At 34.5% G+C, this 22,147-nt stretch overlaps 2 protein-coding genes across 7 annotated transcripts in view; one reads left to right on the top strand and one right to left on the bottom strand.

The window, feature by feature from the left end:
- Positions 1 to 14,111, top strand: part of LOC149789029 (uncharacterized) — a 130,812-nt gene extending 116,701 nt beyond the window's left edge. The window contains exons 15-17 of one of the 2 annotated variants that reach the window (XM_089975201.1): positions 1,589 to 1,645; positions 3,418 to 3,482; positions 6,116 to 14,111. In XM_089975201.1, the coding sequence (XP_089831327.1) occupies positions 1,589 to 1,645; positions 3,418 to 3,482; positions 6,116 to 6,189 (196 nt within the window). In that variant the 3' untranslated portion in view covers positions 6,190 to 14,111. The remainder of the gene's footprint in view (positions 1 to 1,588; positions 1,646 to 3,417; positions 3,483 to 6,115) is intronic. The other variant, XM_089975200.1, reaches the window with a different exon arrangement.
- A 1,860-nt stretch (positions 14,112 to 15,971) lies between these two features.
- The window catches only part of LOC149789028 (uncharacterized), a 46,392-nt gene continuing 40,216 nt past the window's right edge, over positions 15,972 to 22,147 (bottom strand). For 4 of the 5 annotated variants that reach the window (XM_089975196.1, XM_089975197.1, XM_089975198.1 and 1 more), the window contains 2 exons: positions 20,324 to 21,511; positions 15,972 to 19,478 (listed from right to left, as the gene is read on the bottom strand). In XM_089975196.1, coding sequence (XP_089831322.1) covers positions 19,236 to 19,478; positions 20,324 to 21,511 — 1,431 coding nt within the window. In that variant the 3' untranslated portion in view covers positions 15,972 to 19,235. The remainder of the gene's footprint in view (positions 19,479 to 20,323; positions 21,512 to 22,147) is intronic. The other variant, XR_016424288.1, reaches the window with a different exon arrangement.

Genomic DNA, 22,147 nt, shown 5'->3' with positions numbered 1-22,147 from the left:
ATTAATTCAAATAAGAAGTTACAGTTGGTTTAGGTAATAACAGTAAAAAATGTTTTCTTAAAACAGGTCAACAAGGTAATGTATAACAAATTAACCTGTCCAATAAAAACCTGGTCATAGATGATCTTCTGTAAAGGCAGGCTTTCCAGTAAGGTTTTATTTTACTGAACTTCACAGTTAAGCCGATCAAGCTGTTAAACACATAAGAAGCCTCATGGATTCTCATCATACTTGCCATAAATCATTGTGAAGCTAGGACATTTTATTTTACAGTCATAAAAAATGCGCGTTATGGTTTTGGTTAAAGGCTTTTTATATTTGGCTTGATAGGAACTCATTTTACTAAACAGTAATATTTTGAAGCTAAGGCATTTTATTCTACATCAAGGTTAAGGTCATGGAAGATTTGCAATAAAGATTTGGTTGAAGATTTGGTTGAAGATTTTTATTTCTTTATATTTTCTTTTTTTTATAAAAAAAACCCTGGTTTTTGTTCAACATTATGACATTAAAGACAATTCATTCTTTAACATACTGTCTCTCCCTTTTGATCTTGGGTTACGGTCACACATGTTACACCAATGCTTTGATCCTGGGATCAATATGCAGAACCTGGCCCTATTAGTCATGTGCAAATAGGCCCTAGCTATCTTGGTCATTTATGGACAACATGTTGTACTTCAATAGTTTATCTTTACTGGCCCTATTAGCCATGTGCAAATAGGCCCTAGCTATCTTGGTCATTTATGGACAACATGTTGCACTTCAATAGTTTATCTTTACTGTTATATGTATGTATTTATATCAGCACTTTTATGGCTGTATTGCTATTGGTTTCGTCTATGCATCTTTCACTTAGTTCTACTTTTAATATGAACTGCATTTAAACTACTATTGATAGGGTGATCATATTTGGGTTCATGTTTCATGAGGATGAATAGATAACAGTGAAGGTTTTGAATTCCAAATGTTGGAGGACTGAATGGAGGATGGGTGCTGTCAAAGGTCACATGTTTATCTACCGTATATACTCGCTTTGAAGTCAAGTCTAACTGCAAACAATGTAGACCCTGATGCTACAGATCAGGATGTAGTTTGTTCTGCTGATCACTCTGAACAAACTGCATAGTCACAGATTTGCTGGCACATTATGCAATAGTAGATCAGAGTCTCTTTGCAGTTGGACTGGATTTAAGAGTGTGCATAAACAGTATATATGGACACTTTCTTATCATCAATGTACTTCATTTGAGGACATTGATCATATTCTGTTGTAACTTACAGTTTACAAGAAAAACTTAAATGAAAAAACTAGGACAGTTCTAAATCTCTTTAGATTTTTGAAGCAGAATAACAATTGTTTCCATTACTAGCAACCTTTTGTATGAAGTAGAACGAATAGAATATTTAATACACAAGTTTATTTTCTTATTTTCAACTTTACAGGAAGTACTTCAGAGAACTTGTTGATGGGAATATTGAATATATATTATCTTTTTCTTATTTTCAACTTTACAGGAAGTACTTAAGAAAACTTGTTGATGGGAATATTGCATATATATCTTTTTTCTTATTTTTATCTTTGCAGGAAGTACTTCAGAGAACTTGTTGATGGGAAAACACTTGTAGCATATGTACCATGCAGGTAATTTCTCTTTGTACTTAAAAGTTTATGATAATTGTGTATTGTCTGAGAATGAATATTTCATTGTAGGGTATAGATTTTATAGCAGACACTTGTGGACTAATGGATAGGACTAAAGTAGCTTTCTCCCTTAATCAATTCATCCATCAGTTCAATCAAGGATTCCATTTACTCCCATATAAGAAAATATGACTTTTGATTTGGAGTTTAGTTATACAGGATAGTGACCATCTTAAAGCTCATAAATAAACCCAGCATCATAATTTGTGTGTAAAATGTAAGCATATCCATATGTTGAAAATGTCTTATTGTTAATGAATTTATCACATTTTTGGCATGTTTCTTTTACCATACTTTGTAGTTATTCTCAACAAAGCATCAGTCAAATATATTCCCATCCATGTATAATATCCCTGATGTGACATCTGATCATAATAACCTCTGACATATCATAATATGCCTAATTTGACCTCTGACATCTCATAATAGGCCTGTTGTATCCTCTGACATATAATAGGCCTGATGTGTCCTCTGACATATCATAATAGGCCTTATGTGACCTCTGACATATAATAGTCCTGATGTGTCCTCTGACATCATAATAGGCCTGATGTAACCTCAGACATATCATAATAGGCCTGATGTGTCCTCTGACATATAATTACCTCTGACATCTTATAATAGGCCTGATGTATCCTCTGACATAAAAATAAGCCTGATGTGACCTCTGACATATCATAATAGGCCTGATGTGACCTCTGACATCATAATAGGCCTGATGTGACCTCTGACATCATAATAGGCCTGATGTGACCTCTGACATAATAGGTTTGATGTGACCTCTGATATATCATAAGAGGAGACTGATGGAGGCAAGAGCCAAAATGTTCAGTGGTTAGACTCCTGGAGACGTGGGGGGGAAAGGGTACAGGTTTGAATCCTGCCATTTTATCTGCCATAAAACACCAATTGCAAACATGCAGATAAGAAATTATGGTGCTTTTGTTTTAATCTGTAGGTCTTCCTTGCATATAACTTCAGATTTAAATTAAAGTGCTAACAGTTTGGCAAAAAGAAGTGTGTACTTATGAAGGTCTATTCTTTGTGTTGCTGTCATCCTCAACTCTTATACTCCGAATCGACTTATATATGGATTATGTCATGTGAAACGCTTTATGGTATTTTTCATATGGAAAATACTTCTCCTAGAATACGAGAAATAATGTGTAAAAAATATTTCATTTTGGGGAAGAGATTGTGTATGAAAAAATATAAGAGCCCACATTGAGTATTGTAAACAATTACATGATCATCAGTATTACAAATTAACACAGATCAGATATAATTGCACTAAAGCAGCATGCACAAGTAATGTATGTTGTTTGTAATATACATTGTTTAAATTTGATTACATGCATGTACATTAGAATTTACAAGTTAGAAGATGAATAATGATGACAAAGACATATTCCATCACAATTTTCTTCTTGCACCTAATGATTAAATAATCTATATGCCCCATTGAAAGACAGATAGACAGATGTCTTCACAATTGTAAATCTTGTTCACTTACCTGATGACTGATTTTACTTGTGTACAAGTGCAGTACCATATTCCATTATCAATTAATACCACTAGTTAAGCGATTCCTTCTAATTTTTGTTTTTCTTCCATTATTAAAAGAATCACATAACTTTGTAGTGGTATTTACATGGTAATTAAATATGCTACGAATGTATTCAGTCATTCCAAGATAACATCTTTTTTTTGAGGTCAAGATTCAGCAGACCAGATCACATTAGCGAGGCTACCAATAGGGAAATGAGGCTACCCATGGGTATTATGAATACTGTACCATATAGTTTAAGGAAATGCCAGGTGGTTACGATTGTAAATTTCTCAGCCAATGACATTTTATAATGTGGCGACAGAACCAACAGCAATTTAAAATACATCTAGCTTGAGCAGTGATCAAAAACAATTGCTGCCTAAGTACAGGAAAATTACATGCACTTCAAACAAAATCTTAATTGTTGAGAATGGAGAGGTTGTTATACTTGCAGAAATAATTAGACAGCATGCAAAATGGTCATTCCTGGGATTTAACCTAATGGAGACTATATGGATATAACTATTGCGAATATTTAAAACCTGAATGAGTACGGTATGTATCTTCATAGTTTACATTTATTGTTTCAATTTTTAATGTTTTATTTCTTTGACGAAAGCTTCAGCAACATGGGGGCAATAAGGTTATTTAAAAAAAGCACAAAGAGATGAACTCTGTCTATCTCCCTCTCTTTCTCTCTCTCTCTCTCTCTCTCTCTCTCTCTTACTCATATTCGACCATATTTTATTTGAAGAAGAAAAATGCATTGGAATACATATGCATCCTTCTCTCTGTATCTCTGACCCCCTCCAACAAAAACATTTTAGTATTAATGATTCAATTTCCCTATTCCTGGTAATATGAAATAGCATACAGTGATACTTTTAATATTTATGGAACCAGAAATTGTTATCACAGCATTGTGAGTTTTATCCTGTCTGTAACTCAATAATATAATTTTCAGGTCATCGTCATTATATGTAGCTAAAAGTATGAAACAATTTAGGTGGTACTTTTAGTTACATTTAACGACCCTGACTGGAAAGGTTACTGAATTACAGATAGGATAAAATTTGCGATGCTGTATGGAATGAAATGAAAAACACAATCCAAGATATTGATCTTTCCTCGTCATATACTCAGCATCAACTTATATATGGATGAAGGATGAAAAAATTGCCAAATTTGCGATGCTGTATGGAATGAAATGAAAAACACAATCCAAGATATTGATCTTTCCTCGTCATATACTCAGCATCAACTTATATATGGATGAAGGATGAAAAAATTGCCAAATTTGCGATGCTGTATGGAATGAAATGAAAAACACAACCCAAGATATTGATCTTTCCTCGTCATATACTCAGCATCAACTTATATATGGATGAAGGATTAAAAAATTGCCAAATTTGCGATGCTGTATGGAATGAAATGAAAAACACAATCCAAGATATTGATCTTTCCTCGTCATATACTCAGCATCAACTTATATATGGATGAAGGATGAAAAAATTGCCAAATTTGCGATGCTGTATGGAATGAAATGAAAAACACAACCCAAGATATTGATCTTTCCTCGTCATATACTCAGCATCAACTTATATATGGATGAAGGATGAAAAAATTGCCAAATTTGCGATGCTGTATGGAATGAAATGAAAAACACAACCCAAGATATTGATCTTTCCTCGTCATATACTCAACATCAACTTATATATGGATGAAGGATGAAAAAATTGCCAAATTTGCGATGCTGTATGGAATGAAATGAAAAACACAATCCAAGATATTGATCTTTCCTCGTCATATACTCAACATCAACTTATATATGGATGAAGGATGAAAAAATTGCCAAATTTGCGATGCTGTATGGAATGAAATGAAAAACACAATCCAAGATATTGATCTTTCCTCGTCATATACTCAGCATCAACTTATATATGGATGAAGGATAAAAAAATTGCCAAATTTGACGATTCATCTTATACTCCACATTGACTTAGAGGCTGGCAAATACGGTATCCAGAGTGTCACTGTGGTGTTTGCATTATGGCAAAATATAAAATGTTCCTCCTTTCTGACCTTTTTCACAAAATTAAATTTCGCTAGCCAAGAGTTCTGAAATTTAGTTTTGCTTGCTTTGCAGGTGGCTCACCCTTCCATGAGTCACAGCTGCATTTACATATTTAGCCTTTAACACTCCCTCAGTGACATTACTCCTAACTCATTTCAGCTACTGAAATAATCATGTTTCGCATTTCATGGATGCGGTGAAATATGTCTTCAAGGAAACTTTGCTGCTGGACAGTAATATTCAATAAACATTCTAATTTAAGGCAATGAAGTTTAATAACTTTTGTATCTTAAATACCCATCTCTGAAATACCTGTTTGCTTTACCTATGTCAATTAGTCTAATAGGCTGTACCACAGCCACACCGAAAGGACTGTAATACCTAAAATCACCCTAGCTATTTGCCAGTAAATTAAGTATTCTGTGGCATAGTAGTTGTTTATAACTGATTGTACCTCTATGAAAATTAGCTATACAGACTATCCATTGGTGTTAGTTTTCTATAAACAATAAGTTTAAATGATTGCAAACTATGACTGTTTACTGTTTTATAAGCTACAGGTTGCAGTATCAATACTCCTTCTTTCTCTTTCCCATTTTTAATTATAAAAGATTTATTTAAAATTGAATTTTTATAAACTTGATCATGATGGGGGGTAACTGGGGGTTGGGTAAAAATTGTATGACACTTCATGACCTGGCAGATATGAGATATATCTGGCATGTATACTTCATTCTTAATTCCTTTTATCTATTGCAAATTCATCCACTTTTTTATTTTTTAACAGTACCCGTGAGAGGCTTTTGCTTGTCCTTTACGACACAACAACAGATGAGGATATTAACATCGGTGAAGCATTGATCCAGAAAGGCTATGCCCAGCCCCGTCAAGCTCTTTCTGCTCCTAGCAGTGTCCCATCCAATAGCAGGTCCAGTTCTTCATCCCTCATTTTGATACCTGGCTGAGATAGAGCCTCGTACATTCCACTTGAAGATGGATCACGATAACAAGGCTGTTGGTTAGGCTCAGCACAACGAAGTTCCAAAATTTCACTATCTGGGACTTTAGTCATATGGGGCCAATTCATTAGGGGACCAAAACAGGACCCAAGGAAGGGTCTGTTTTAGTTGGATGGACTTATTTAAATAACTTTTCAGTTTGGACAACTTTTTTATGTTGATCCACACTAAAATTCAGAGTTAGAGTTTTCTGGTCATTTTCAAATTTTCTAGTCATTATCAAATCTCGTATGTATAGATTATTGTTTTATAATCTCATATGTGTAGATTATTGTTTTATAATCTCATAAGTAGTTAATATTTTTGTTGGATTGGGTCTCTCATTTGTATCATTTATTGTGTTGCCAGGGAAATAGCAGTTTTATAGACATAGGATTTGTGTTCTTTGCATATAGGCATTCCAGTTTTGTTTTGGAGACGATTCCTTTATAATGAAAAACTTCCATACTCGTTTATTTGTCGGGGCATTTCTAGTTAAAATTTCTTGGTACTCGGGAAGGCACTTTCAGTGTGAAGTAACCGCCCCAAGATGCAATTTCAAAACTTTTGTCATTTTAACATAAACTCACTGAATAGTCTGAGTATTTTGACATGTCTTTTCACACAAAAAACTGCCTTCCCTGGGTACCTTGTATGTTTAATTGGAAGAGCCCTCAATGGAAGAATACTTCTGGTTTCAGTCGATCATATGTACTGATAGTTTTCATGCATAATAGATATAGGAGTTGGGGAAGACTTGTCACTGTATATCACTCAGACCCTAACATATGCCAATTCCTATGGAACATTGACCAATACTATACCTGGCAATAGTGTAAGTATCGCCTGATTTATAAGCATGTTGGCAGCTTGACTGATTTTTAGACCTAATGTTTCTCACCTGTTCATCTCCCGCTATATATCATATACAAATTAAAATCATCAGAACTTTAAACATTTTTCAGCAATTTTTCTTGAGATTTTCAGTTATCACTAAAAAACTAACACAGATTTACGTTGGGTTGGTGTTAACCAAAAAAACTTTGATTTTATATTAAGTGTTATGCTTAACTAGTAGGGCATGGTTGTGTCTGTCCTGGTGATATGTCAATTATATACTTTGGGTTTTTTAATCAAACTAAAAGTGATCAGATTCACAGCTTTTTACCGGTCGGTCAACAGCACTATTTTTTGAAAGTCTCTCCGTTTTTACAGTACTTTATGTTGCTGTATTTGATGTGTAAATTGTAAAATAATACCACTTTATACCCAGAAATGACAGTCAGATCACAAGTGAGTATTGTTCTATGGCACATTTTCATATTTTAATTAAAATTGATGAATTTGTGAAGAGTAATATCCACTGTTTTGGTATACAAAATGAAACATTGATTTTGGTGAAAGCTTCATGAATGTGAATTTCTACTAATTACATTATGCTAAGTCATTCTTTTTATCATTTTAACAGAGGATTAATTGGGTTGGGATAATTTGTACCAATTTCTGGCCCCTTTAGGAAGATCTCCAATATGATATTTAAGAAATTGTTAGAAATCTTATTTAAATGTTAAAAATGTAATGGAAAACAGTTTTCTTTTTAAAAGCCAGCAAGATTAAATATATGCTGTTTGTGGCAATTTTCTGGGAGTTATTTTTGTGGGAAATGCAAAGTGAACAATTCATGTTCATCAGCTTTGGCCACTGTAAGGTTGCAGACTTTACCATGGCATAATTTAAGTATGTACATTCAGGGCCTTGTGGTCTAATGCCTCATTGTGCAACAGGTAACTGTAAAGTATGGAGCTATACGTATAACACACTGACAGAGGTGTCTTTTAAAAAAAAATATTTACTGAAAAATTGAGTTTTAAAAGAAGGAGAATAACAACAAAAACACCCCAACAGTCTCAAATACATAATTACTGCAGCTGAAAATCATATATATCTCACATCTTGGCACTATTTTTAGCTCCATTGGTCATAGGCCTGTAATGAAAATGGTGCCATCTTTAAAGTCTTGTTATTGCCACCTTCTAAATGGGTGGTCATATCAAAATAGGGTTTTTACTCTTAAGACTTTTGATGATGTCTGGTTGGTATTAAATGAAAATGGTGCCAATCTGGCTTTAGATATAACCAACACGGTAACCACTTTGAAACCTTATACCTGCTCTTATTGACATTGGGTTTTCACCGGACTTAGTATGGTGTCTGATTAGGCATAAATAAAATGTGTGACCATTTGATATCCAGTATGGCCACTATGACAGCCATCTTGAAAATCATATCACTACACCACATAAACACAATGTTGTATCAATATAGGGTTTTGAAGAGGTATGATGTCCAGTTGGTCATGGATGAAAATGGTGCCAATCTGACATCCATTATGGCCACCATAGCAGCCATGTTTAAAATGTTGTTATTGCTAGTCCTGATGATAGGAAAGTCATTTTGATATGGGGTGGTCACTAGAAGACTGTATGGTCTAACTGTTCCTGAATGAAAAGGATATCATTCTGATATACAATATAGCCACCATGATGGCTGTCTTGGAAAATGTTTATGATACTTCTCCAGAAGTTATGGTCACATTGGCATGGGATTTTCATCAAACATTGTCTAATCATACATTCAGTATGGCCACCACAACAGTTAATTTGAAAAACTTGTTGCTGAAGAATATGGTTTCAGTACTCTGCAGTTAAAAAGATCATTTGGTCTTACCTTCAGTTCCAGGAAATTTGTTAAGACAGTAGAGTATCTGTCCTGAATTGATGCTCATATTGGTATTGATGGTCATGTTGGTAATGGGGTTTTAACCAAAAGTCTTCCAATTATAGCTAATTTCTCATAAATGAAAATGGTGCTGATCAAACATCTAATATGGCCATCAGGGTCCTGAGTGTTTGCCGTCATCTAATTACCAGCTTTCACATGATTACAGTAGGCCATGATCTGTGTGGTATTGTTTCCTTTGTGAACCTAAAAAGGTCTGTTTGATAGAAATATTGTTGGAATGTTGAAAAGCAGTCAGTTCTATCTGTACTTAATTTTTTGGAAATTGAGAAAGAAATAAGACTTTATCTTATTTATGTCTTTTAGATCTGTTTGGTTGGGAATGTTGGGTAAATATTACAGCTGAGTGTATCATTCAAAACCTTAAATTCATGCCTTTAGTTGTTAATAATAGTATATTACTTTACTTTGTAATAATTATTCCTTTATCTGTCACTGCCTTCCAAAAGCCATTTTCAGTAGTACAATATAGTGTAAAAGTGTATGTAGGAGTAACATTTTGTTAACGTTATAAATTTTATAATTGTTTATTATTTGAGATCTTTGTATAAATATGTCAAATTTCTTTTCAATTTTAGTACTACAAAGTAAGTAGTTTTAAGTTCTTTTGTATATGCCTACCACGGGGCAGAGGGTATTCTGTTATAGTGTTGTCCATCCATCTGCCTGATCCCTATTTCATTTTTGCATGATAAGTCAAGTTTACTACAGTATTCTGGCACCAGTTTTTATGGATGGCTTGGACTTGGGGTGAGGAAGAAGCCTATTACTTAGAGGTCAAAAAGTCAAGGTCATTTTGACTAAAGGAAAATAAATGTGTTCCTTCAATAACATTAGCTATATATATATCACAAACCTGAATTTGGATATCTTGCAAATGGAGCTAGGGAAGAAGCCTATCAATTTTGGGGTCAAAAGTCAACATCACTGTGACTAAACAAATTAAAATGGTTGCTGCCAAAAATTTAAATTCACAACCATGTACCATCACCTGAGTTTTTAATGACTTAAAGTTTGAGTAAGAATAAAGCTTATTGATTTTTTTGTTCAAAAGTTGAAATGTCAAAGTCAGTTAGACAGAAAGAAGAAAATTGGTTTTGTATGATAACTTTATTTCTAGACACTGACTTTGATCATACAAAGACCATTTACTTTGGTCAAAGTCTGTAGAGGGCTTGCATGTAAGAAGCATTTCAGTTTGGGGGATTAAAAACATCAAAGTTTGAGGTCATTTTGAATCAAAGAAAATGGGTTTTGCAGGATAACGTTTGCTTTTGCATCAGTTTCTGAGCCAAATCTTTTTGGATGGCTTGCACTATGGGTAATAAAGAAACCTGTTGCTTAGTGGGTGGGGGGGGTAATCAAAGGTCACAGTCATAGGAAATCTGATAGGAATGGTACTACCCAGTAAGCTGAAACTGCATATCTGTACCAATGGTCCAGATCATTGAAATCCATTGATCAGTAATCTCCCAAGTCAGCCATACCATGCTATAGAGAGCTGTTAATCACATGTCAGGTGTATAATATACCAATTCATGGTGCTCATGTGTTTTTTTCAATTTGTTACACTTATTTTATATAAACATATGATTCTGTGTTTTATATCTTGTTAGAATAATTGAGCAGGACCGAGTTGGCTAAATTCCTTTTATTTCTCCATGTTGTGTGTGTGTGTGTGTGTGTGTGTGTGTGTGTGTAAGATTTGGATTTTTAATGTGGCTTTAACTATTTTCAAGTCGTATCATTATGATGTCTGCAGCATGGCAGTTAATAGTTACGTCTAACACAGGGTATCATGCTGCAGACATGTAGTATCATGTCCCATCCAGTCACATTATTTTGACATATTTTGACACCAGGCCAACAAGTCCTAACACTAATCTTTTAATGCTGAACGCCAAGCAAGGCAGCTGCTAGTACCATTTTTATAAGTTTTTGGTATGTCTTAGCTGTGGTTTGAAACCCGCGATCTCCTGACACGCCAGCCACTTAAACTACCAGAGTGGGATATTTATCTGTCAAATGATAATTTCATAAATTGTATCTCTGTTGGATAAATATGACATTGTTGTCAGGACCTCTCTTGAGGCCTAAGTGGTTAGAGCATCTGCTTCAAATGCGGGAGGTCAAGGGTTCAAACTCTGGTCTAGTCATTTTGAGTTAAAACTGAACAAAAATGTTGGTCTGTCTCAAGATAATAAAGTTTAGATTCATAAGTAAAGAATACCAAGTCATACTTTATATATTTTCCTTTTTGTTCTCTTTGTTTTTATTTTAAGATGTAAAACAGTTTATGAAAATACACCTTGCATTAAAAAAAGATTGCTTCCTTTTTATTTATAACTATTGAGAATACATCACCATTCCACTTGAAATTTCTACCATTTTCATTTTTTTCTCAACATACATAATTTCATGTCATTTTTCAGGATACACAATATCCTGTCATATATTAGACTATTATGATGTAATAGCATAGTTAGAAGAGCAACTTTAAAGTCATGAAGAATATTTGCCACTGTGACCCCTGTATCTATCATTGTTTCATCATCAGTGAAAACATATCATTGATATTTTACTCTTGAGCTTGTATCATGGCATAGTACTTGCTGACCACTAAGTGATCTGAAACTTACCATTTCTTTCACTTGTATCATTGGCATAATGCTTGCTGACAACTGAGTAATCTGAAACTTATCATTCCTTTGACTGTATCATTGGCATAATGCTTGCTGACTCCTGAGTGATCTGAAACTCACAATTTCTTTGACTTGTATCATGGTATAATGCTTAGTGACTCCTGAGTGATCTGAAACTTTCTTTGACTTGTATCATGGTATAATGCTTGGTGACTCCTGAGTGATCTGAAACTTACCATTTCTTTGACTTGTATCATGGCAAAATGCTTGCTGACTCCTGAGTGACCTGAAACTTTACCATTTCTTTGACTTGTGTCATGGTATAATGCTTGCTGACTCCTGAGTGATATGAAACTTACCATTTTTTTTACTTGTATCATGGTATAATGCTTGCTGACTCCTGAGTGATCTGAAACTTACCATTTCTTTGACTTGTATCATGGTATAATGCTTGCTGACTCCTGAATAATCTGAAACTTACCATTTCTTTGAATCATAGCATAATGCTTGCTGACTCCTGAGTGATCCAAAACTTACCTTTTCTTTGACTTGTATCATGGCATAATACTTTGACCTTTGAATGATCTGAAGCTTATCATTTCTTTGACTTATATCATGGCATAATACTTGTTGACCCGTGTGTGATCTGAAACTTCATTTCTTTGGGGCAGCTTTTGACAACATTGATAAGCTGCAGATTTAATTCCATCACTTGGGACAAAACTCCATATGGACTAGTAAGTAGTAGTGAGATTAAAAATGGCAGCTAATGAGCCATATTCTAACCCATAAAATTGACCTTGACCTGGAGTATTATCATGAAGACGTGAGCAGAATATTAACATTCTGCACCAAAGTTTTGTTTAGAAACCTTATTAGACAACATACAGTTGTGATTTTATGATGGTACCAAAAAGAATGTCTTCTTACAAGACACTTTGCCACCCGAGATTTAAAGTGTTTTGCAGTTGCTATTCTGCCTGTTAAAGTTTTAGTGGATGTAACATTGTGTGGATTGTATTGTTGTAGATAGAAAAAAATACTATAATTCATTTTTACCAAGTGATCAAGCAGATATATCTAGTTACATGCTTCAACAGACCGGAAACAGAAATTCAGACATGAAAGCTTCATAACTCAAACCAGCAAGAGTATGATTGCCCTTGTAATTAATGACCCTGACTTCTGAGCTAGAGACCTGACAATGTATGTGACATTGTATAGAATATATTGATACATATCTCAGTAATGTTTTGTTGCAATGTCTTCAGTATTTCAAACATTCAAGTCAAGGTCACCAAGTTGTATTTTCCCATATAATGACCTTTACCTTTGCTCACCGTTAAGGATCACTGCCATCTCACTTCTGTCTGCATAGGTTCAAGTCTCTGGCTCAGCCATTGTGGGTGCATGAGAAAGCATACCAGTAGCTTCTTGTACGTCGATGATTCTTTCCAGGGTTTTCCCGGGTTCTTCCTCCATCATTTATACTGGCCACCATGCATAGCCTATCTTGTGCTGAAAAAATGGGGTTAAACCCTATAACAACCTTTACTTTTACTAGAAGTCTGACCATCATAAATAGCATAGTCTTGTATATTTACAGCTGGATCAAGTAACATGACAATCCTAAGAAATGTATCAGTAAAAACCCCATGTTGATGTGACTATCCATTCCGTACATTTAGTTTTATTTTTCCTTCTCTAACCAGCTTCCAATAGAAACTATCTAGTTTGAACTGCCCAATACCATTGACATATTTAATTGTCTTTCAACAACCAGCTTCAGTAGAAACTATCTAGTTTGATTTGCCCTATACTACTGACATATTTAATTGCCCTTCACTAATCAGCTTCCAATAGAAACTATCTAACTATACAGTATCCTGTTGACATATTTCTATGGATATACAAAATTTATTGCTGGAATTTTCCTCAATCAGCATTCCAGTTTCAGGCTTGATTTTGAGTTTAACTGAGTTATCCTTTGTAGTAGGATATTTGTGGAATGATGGTACTGTTGCCTGTAGATTTCTAATGATAGTACTGTTGCCTGTAGATTTCTAATGATGGTACTGTTGCCTGGAGATTTCTAATGATTGTACTGTTGCTAGTAGATTTCTAATGATGGTACTGTTGCCTGTAGATTTCTAATGATGGTACTGTTGCCTGGAGATTTCTAATGATGGTACTGTTGTTGCCTGTAGATTTCTAATGATTATACTGTTGCCTGTAGATTTCTAATGATGGTACTGTTGCCTGTAGATTTCTAATGATTGTACTGTTGCTAGTAGATTTCTAATGATTGTACTGTTGCCTGTAGATTTCTAATGATTATACTGTTGCCTGTAGATTTCTAATGATTGTACTGTTACCTGTAGATTTCTAATGATGGTACTGTTGCCTGTAGATTTCTAATGATGGTACTGTTGCCTGTAGATTTCTAATGATTGTACTGTTGCCTGTAGATTTCTAATGATGGTACTGTTGCCTGTAGATTTCTAATGATGGTATGTTGCCTGTAGATTTCTAATGATTGTACTGTTGCCTGTAGATTTCTAATGATTGTACTGTTGCCTGTAGATTTCTAATGATGGTACTGTTGTCTGTAGATTTCTAATGATTGTACTGTTGCCTGTAGATTTCTAATGATGGTACTGTTGCCTGTAGATTTCTAATGATGGTATGTTGCCTGTAGATTTCTAATGATGGTACTGTTGCCTGTAGATTTCTAATGATTGTACTGTTGCCTGTAGATTTCTAATGATGGTATGTTGCCTGTAGATTTCTAATGATGGTACTGTTGCCTGTAGATTTCTAATGATTGTACTGTTGCCTGTAGATTTCTAATGATGGTATGTTGCCTGTAGATTTCTAATGATGGTACTGTTGCCTGTAGATTTCTAATGATTGTACTGTTGCCTGTAGATTTCTAATGATTGTACTGTTGCCTGTAGATTTCTAATGATTGTACTGTTGCCTGAATTTGTCTATTAAAAAAAACCTTTACATTTAGAATAGAAATTCAGCCATCCATTTTTTTATATAAAAAGATGTGCATTTTCATCTGGGACCAACTAAAAACTACAGGTGAAGGTATGTGTAAAGTTTCCTGGCAATCCTCCAAGTAGTTTAGGAGGAGTAGCGATAACAAAATTGTGCAAATGGACAGACAATGGACAACAGACCATCCCTATGACCAGAGGATCTAAACATTAAGTGTTTCTGATTTATATTTGATGTTAAATCATGCAAATATAGAGAGTTCATTCTAAAATTTCATGCATGAACTCTGCTTCCCCATCTTGTATGCACACATTTAAATGTCACCATCAAATCCTCAGGAACAGAGGTTCAGTATTTGTGAAGAGAAAAACAATTACTGATTTCAAGCAAATAAAAGCCTTAGGATCTTGGTCTTGTATTCAAAACAGAAACATCCAAACACTTTCCCATTTGTACAGCCCTTCTGATTTCAAAAGCAAATGGCATCAAGGATACAAAAATGCACAAAATTTAATAATTTCATTCATCAATCTATAATTTATATACTGATTGTCGCCAGAAAATGTGTTTTCTTTTTTTTTCTTCAAAAGTGACAGACTGTTCCTTCCCATCAAGAGTTGCAGATATTGACCTTATTGTTGTTACTCAAATCCAACTGCCTAATAGTGGACCGGTGTGAATATCTAGTCATGTGCCTATTATCAAGGTTTAACATGCATCAGATTTAAATATCCTTCAATTAACTGTTGATTCAGAACTGTCAGAAATAGCAGTAAGCATCCAAAAGTGATTGACATGCACACTCATTTGTGTACAACTTTATCTGCAATAAATGGCAATACTTTTGACTGGTTTGGTTTTGTGGAATTTAATGCCATTTTCCAGCACATAATAGCATATACATGGTAGCCAGTATATTTGGTGGAGGAAGAACCACCGACCCACTGGAAGCTACTGGCAAGCTTTACCCTATACCCATGCTGATCAAGCCAAGACTTGAACATACATGGTCAAAGGTGAGATATGTGTGTGACCTGTAAAGGTGAGCACCTTAGACCACTAGCCCCCACCCCCCACCTAGTATTTATGAATAGGTCACATCAGACCCTAGAACACCCCAACAAAGCTATACAGGTATGTGTAGCAAACGATCTGATCTTATGTAAATTACTTTCACCTCATCAATCCAAGCCATCAGTGTTCTCAATACTTTTATTATTTGGTTATCCATTAGCAAATAAAATGCTATATTCACTACACTTAAAAGTACAGCTCCTATTCTCAGAACAATAAATCTTACATTAAACATTTTAAATTTTGTAAATTGCAAACAAACTCACACCCAAACAATACTTCAGCACAGAAAGGGATGTACATATGTATATAAGTAGTGATAAACCTTGCTTTCTACAATAAACAATATGTCAAAAATATTGTCTGGAACAAATAGTCAATTAAGTTTTGACTAAATGCACTTCACACAAGATGTATACATTTAAAATGTTTCAAACTATAGGACAAAGCATATATTTTTAAAAACATACATGAGAATTAAATAATATAGGTATGTTAAAACTGTTTTAGACTATGGGATACCTGGATAGCAAAAGATGTTTATATATGTACATGAGAATTAAATAATATGAATTTGTTATTTATCAGATTAAATATATATGCATAATCAACAAACCAGACAATCTTGAAGCACTAAAATTGCAAATACTTTAAGTCTAAATTTTGAACCACAAAAAAGCATAATTTGCTTGATACAAATGACAAATTTGATTTAAATCTAATAGCTGTTTCATGAAAATCCACAGCTTTTAGAAAATCATGACCAAATAACTTCCTGATCATTTTTGTCAATTGTTATATGAAGTGATAGTTCAGTAGGAATCCTATAATGATCCTCTCTCCAGAAAGCTTTATACATGTGCAAACCTATACCATTTGCAATATTATTAACTATGTGATTTCCATTTCAAATTCAAGTATTACACAAAACTGCCAAATTATTTTTAAAAAGGTTTGTTTTAGCATGTTTTCAAAGTATTGATATGAAACAAACTGGATGAAATACTTGATAAACACATTAATAAGCAAGATATCCATTCTATCATGACAAGCCTGTACTTGATGATAAACATAATACCAACATTAACAAGCCTGTACTTGATGATAAACAATATCAACATTGACAAGCCTGTACTTGATGATAAACATAATATCAACAATGACAAGTCTGTACTTGATGATAAACATAATATCAACAATGACAAGTCTGTACTTGTTGATGAACATAATATCAACAATGACAAGCCTGTACTTGATGATAAACATAATACCAACAATGACAAGTCTGTACTTGATGATAAACATAATATCAACAATGACAAGCCTGTACTTGATGATAAACATAATATCAACATTGACAAGCCTGTACTTGATGATAAACATAATATCAACAGTAACAAGTTTTAGTAATTGTTTTGGTAAAGAAGACTATCCTATTATTGTCCTAAGCCCCATCCCATCCCTTTAAAATAAACACCTTGTAGGCTATCTGTCCTAAGCCCCATCCCATCCCTTTCAAATAAATATAACATATACTGTCTGTTCTTATTATAAGAGATATACCTAGGTCATCATGAGTACTGTAAATGGGACAACATGATACAATCATCTCGTGACCTTTTCCCTATGAATGACCTTGTCCTTTGACAATCATCTTATGACCTTTTCCCTGTTAATGACCTTGTTCTTTGAGCCAGGGACTTGACTGTGGTATCATTAGGTGTTGACCTGGGAGAGTTTCATCAAAGTATCACTGGTTTAACAATTGACAGCCATGATAAGGAAAGAGTTCAATCTTACACTTGTCACATGGGCTAAAGTCGTCAATGTGCTTTTATCACCTAAGGCTGTCTGCGATAAGATTTTCTACTTTCTAATCAATATGCATAAACCTTACTTGCCGGTCACTATGAGTACAATTTTAAGGAAACAATCCATTGATATAAATTATCCTTTGTAATGACCTTCACCATGAGGCAGGGGTATGATGGTTGATACACAAGACTGTAACGTCAAATCATATAACAAATACAGATTCATTAAAATATCTTCATTGGTTCAGAAGTTTTGCACACACATGGATAGATATCACTAATTTATATTTTCCTTTGTTATGACCTTGACCTTGAGACAGGAGCATGACTGATATGTGCCATACTTCTTAATCATGATACATAACTTCAATTTAAAGTGGTTCTTCTGTGGTTCAGAGAAGGATACAAGACACAGAATTACATTTTCCCATGCTGTGAACTACACTTTCAGTAGTGACATAATAAGGGTAAATGATGCTCAGGGCCACTTTTGTAAATTGCCCCTCTCCTACCAGCTAGTGGTTTGGGGAGCATTTTGAGCTCCCCCATCAGGACCTGGGGTGGAGCCCTGGCCGCCAACAATTTTCAGGCAATTTTATGCTATTTGGTGGCTCTTCCTGGTATCTAAAGTCTATTATGCACAGCTGTTTTGCCGTCTCCCCCCCCCCATTATTACACTATTGACTTTGAGGCAGGAGGCATATACTTGGATAAGGTCTGATTGAAATATCTTGACTGGTTCAGAGTTATACTTGGGATAAAAAATTACAAGTTAGGTACATTATCTTTGCAATGACCTTCACCTTGAGGCAGGAGTGTGGTAATAGTATATACTACAATCTATACATGATATATAACTGGCTTAAGTTTCATTGAAATATCTTAGTAGCTAAAATGTTGTAACCTTTAAAAGGATACAAGTCAAAGAATTACATTTTCCATTTCCAGAACTTTGACCTTGAAGCAGGGGTGTTGCTATAATGTGTGACACTATCTAGCCATTATATATACTTGTGCAAAATGTCGTGAAAATATCTCCAAAGATATAGGCCAAAAAATAAAATGTTAACAGACGGATGTATACACCCATAACATAAAAGTAACTGAAGAATCTGAAGCCTACAGCACTTAGCTACAAGTCCCACCTGTATTTTATAAATAGCCATAGAATATTAAATAAACAAAACAGCTAGCTAGAAATTAGGATCCGAAAGTAGCAATTTTCATATGTTCCATACGTACATACCAAAAGACTAACATCAAACACATACATACACTGTATATAGAAAGATGCACACTTTACACATATACATACACACTGTATATAGAAAGATGCACACTTTACACATATACATACACAATGTATATAGAAAGATGCTCACTTCACACATATACAAACTCTGTATATAGAAAGATGCACACTTTACACATACAAACTCTGTATATAGAAAGATGCACACTTTACACATATACCTACATAAACACTATGTAGAAAGATGCACACTTTCCAAGCTAAAGCATTTAAATGTCATACATTTGGCTAAATGAAAGTTAAGACAAATCCTAAAATTAATCTATAATTTTGTGTCCTCAATCCAAGGAAATTTCATTTCTTCTTCTCGCAGCTGATCTATTGGCACAACACAACCATCGAGGTCACTTGGGTTAGAAGTAAAACACTCGGGGTTGGAGGTCAGAGGGGTTGCTCCATTACTCTGAAGACCTGGTTCTGTTTCTTCCATCATTTTCTCACCATGGAGTATATCGGAGTCTGGAAATGGACTCTCCAGTCCATGTTTGTCAAATCTAGCAGGTTTCTGTAAAATTACAAGACTACTTTGTGCATGTTTTTCTTGAATTTCTTACAGTGATTTCATCTGTCTATATATGCATTAGTATGGCAGGAAGAAGCTTCAGTTGGAAATGATCTCTGTCAATGCTTTCAAATTTTCATTTTCAATTAGGGACCAACCTTTTAATGGAAGAAGATTGGGCTGAAATTTTCTTTTGAGCTAGGATATTTTTTAAATTAATATGCTAGATATTTATGTATCTTATACGATAAATAAGACCAAGATTATTTTTCCAAATCATTTGAGAACTTATTTTTTTTTAAAATTCCCAGGCCTTCAACCCCCATGTAAATTAAATAGCCAGTCCTTCATAGAAATGAGACCGTGAGTCCTGTTTTTCTATTAAAAATAAATGAAAATTATCTTGAACAGATGATGATTATTTACTTTGTGTAAATACATGTATTTCTCAATGAGAATTTGTATGGGGTGTTTTACATTCAGATGTGAAAATGATAGTAGTTTTTTCATTTTGACATGTGTATGACGTGCTCTTCAGAGGTGGTGATGTGCGATCTAACGATAGTGGAGCAGTGACTGATCCAGACCCTTCTATAACATGAGTTACTTCTGATCAACAGGGAAGTAAAAAGATACTGACAGCCCAAATGGTAGGGCTCAATTCTTCAAATCCCACACCCACCCACCCAAATCTATATAAGCTGGGAAACTCAAGGACCAACAACCCAGGCTAGATTATGTTATCTTGCATTTGACAGCACTTCAGATTAATTCAACTTTATACAAAATGTCTTGAGTAGAAAGATGAAACAATATATCAAAATATTAACTGGAGAGAAAAATCTTACCATGATGGAAATACGGTCATCAAACATCGGTGACCATGACTGGTGTTGCTTTCGCAGGATCAGGCCAATGATGGCAAAAATGATGGTTCCAATGACCACAATGCCAGAGACCACCACAAAGATGAACAGTCCAAAGTGGATCCCAAGCACTGTCCAATCGTCATCTTCTGGTGATATTAGATGTGTTGCATTGCTATGGAGACTTGTTACTATGATTGCAGAATGTTCAAGGTCACTTGTTACTGATACCTGAATTCCTCCATCTGGTGTGGTCAGCATTTTACTTGGGATAACAGATGAAGACTGATGCAGTCTGGATTTCCTTGGGGCAGATTTTGTTGAACTTTTGAAAGTAGGGTATTTAGAAGTTATATGGTATGGCTGAGATGTTCTACTTAATATTAGGTCACCAGTTTGGTATGAACCTAAGCTAGATTCTGTTGGATAATGAGACTGGGACGGGAGCCATATTGCTGTCTTTAATGATTCGGAAATCAACAGAGTGGCCGAATCAAAGCTGGATTGTGACTTTCTAGTTTTGGAAGACTTAGTGATAGTAATGTGACTTGAAATAAGAGAGCTAGGTTTATGACTAATTGGTTCAGAAGGAGTTACTGAAAATAAAACACTTGTCTGTTGTGTTGAGGTTTGATACAGATCTGTGGATTGAACTTCATGAGTATCATCTGGTATTATGGGAGTTGCTGAAATCAAGGAATTACCAGGGCCATTTTCACTTACAGATGTTGCTAAATGCAAATCACTGAGAGACTTTGTGTTAGTAAGAATATAGTGTGAACTAAAGAAATACTGAGAAGGAACTGGGTACAAACTACTTGACTGATCAACTTGAATAGGCATCACCCTTGATGTCTTCCTGTAGAACTGCTCAAATGAAGATTCTGTTTCAATCCTGCTTAAGTGCTCCCAGGCAGTTGGAACTGATTTTAGAGACATGTATTGATCATGTTGAATATCCATGCTGCTTGGCTGTGCCAGAAAAGTGGTCAACTGAACACTTCTAGAACTCATTGTTGGTGTATCAGATGAATATGAACCCATAAGTGGATGCTCATATGAATTATATATGCTTTTTCTGGACTGCTCATATGCAGGTGTATTTTGACTGGTGGGACACTGGATACACATGACTGTTGTTGAAACATATTCTTGCTCAGAAAGTCCAAGCTGTAAAATAAAATTGTTTTAGTATTGTTGACACAGCAGAGATTAAATTGTGACTTGAGCAATTTTGACTTTTGCTTGTTGTTTTGTATAAAATTTAATTTATATTTATCAGGTTAAACAATGAAGCATGCAGAGGTAACATGACTGAATGAAAACTGTAACTAAATGTGTATTTACTCAAGTACTTACTGTTATTGATATAACATGCATGGCTATCATGTACATTGTACAAACTCTTTGAGATCTCATCACTTAAATTGATATCAATGCCATTATCCATTCCACTAGAGACATTGACAATACATGTATGTTTTGATTCCCTGCCATCATAAATCTGTATTTTACTTCAAAATCTTACATGAAAATATTCTGACAAATCTAAAGGCTGCATTTGTCAATTTCAAGTTAAACTTCCAAGTCTAATTAAACTTGGTTACCTGAAATAGTAAAGACCATTTTATGATGATGGGGATGGGTCATCACCCTGTCTCATTTTCCAGTTCTCAGCCTATCACAATTTAGATGATATAAAAAGCATCAATTCTGCTTCTGCATATATGACACTTATGAAAAGACTTTTAGCTTCATGTATTATAGGTGCATGATCAGTACATATCCATTTATCCATCAGGCGCT

This window comes from Sinohyriopsis cumingii, chromosome 11 (genome assembly GCF_028554795.1).
Source record: "Sinohyriopsis cumingii isolate HCF-2022 chromosome 11, ASM2855479v2, whole genome shotgun sequence".
In the NCBI taxonomy this organism is placed as follows: domain Eukaryota; kingdom Metazoa; phylum Mollusca; class Bivalvia; order Unionida; family Unionidae; genus Sinohyriopsis; species Sinohyriopsis cumingii.
The sequence above is the reverse complement of the archived record's forward strand: the minus strand, read 5'-3'. Positions and strand labels throughout refer to the sequence as shown.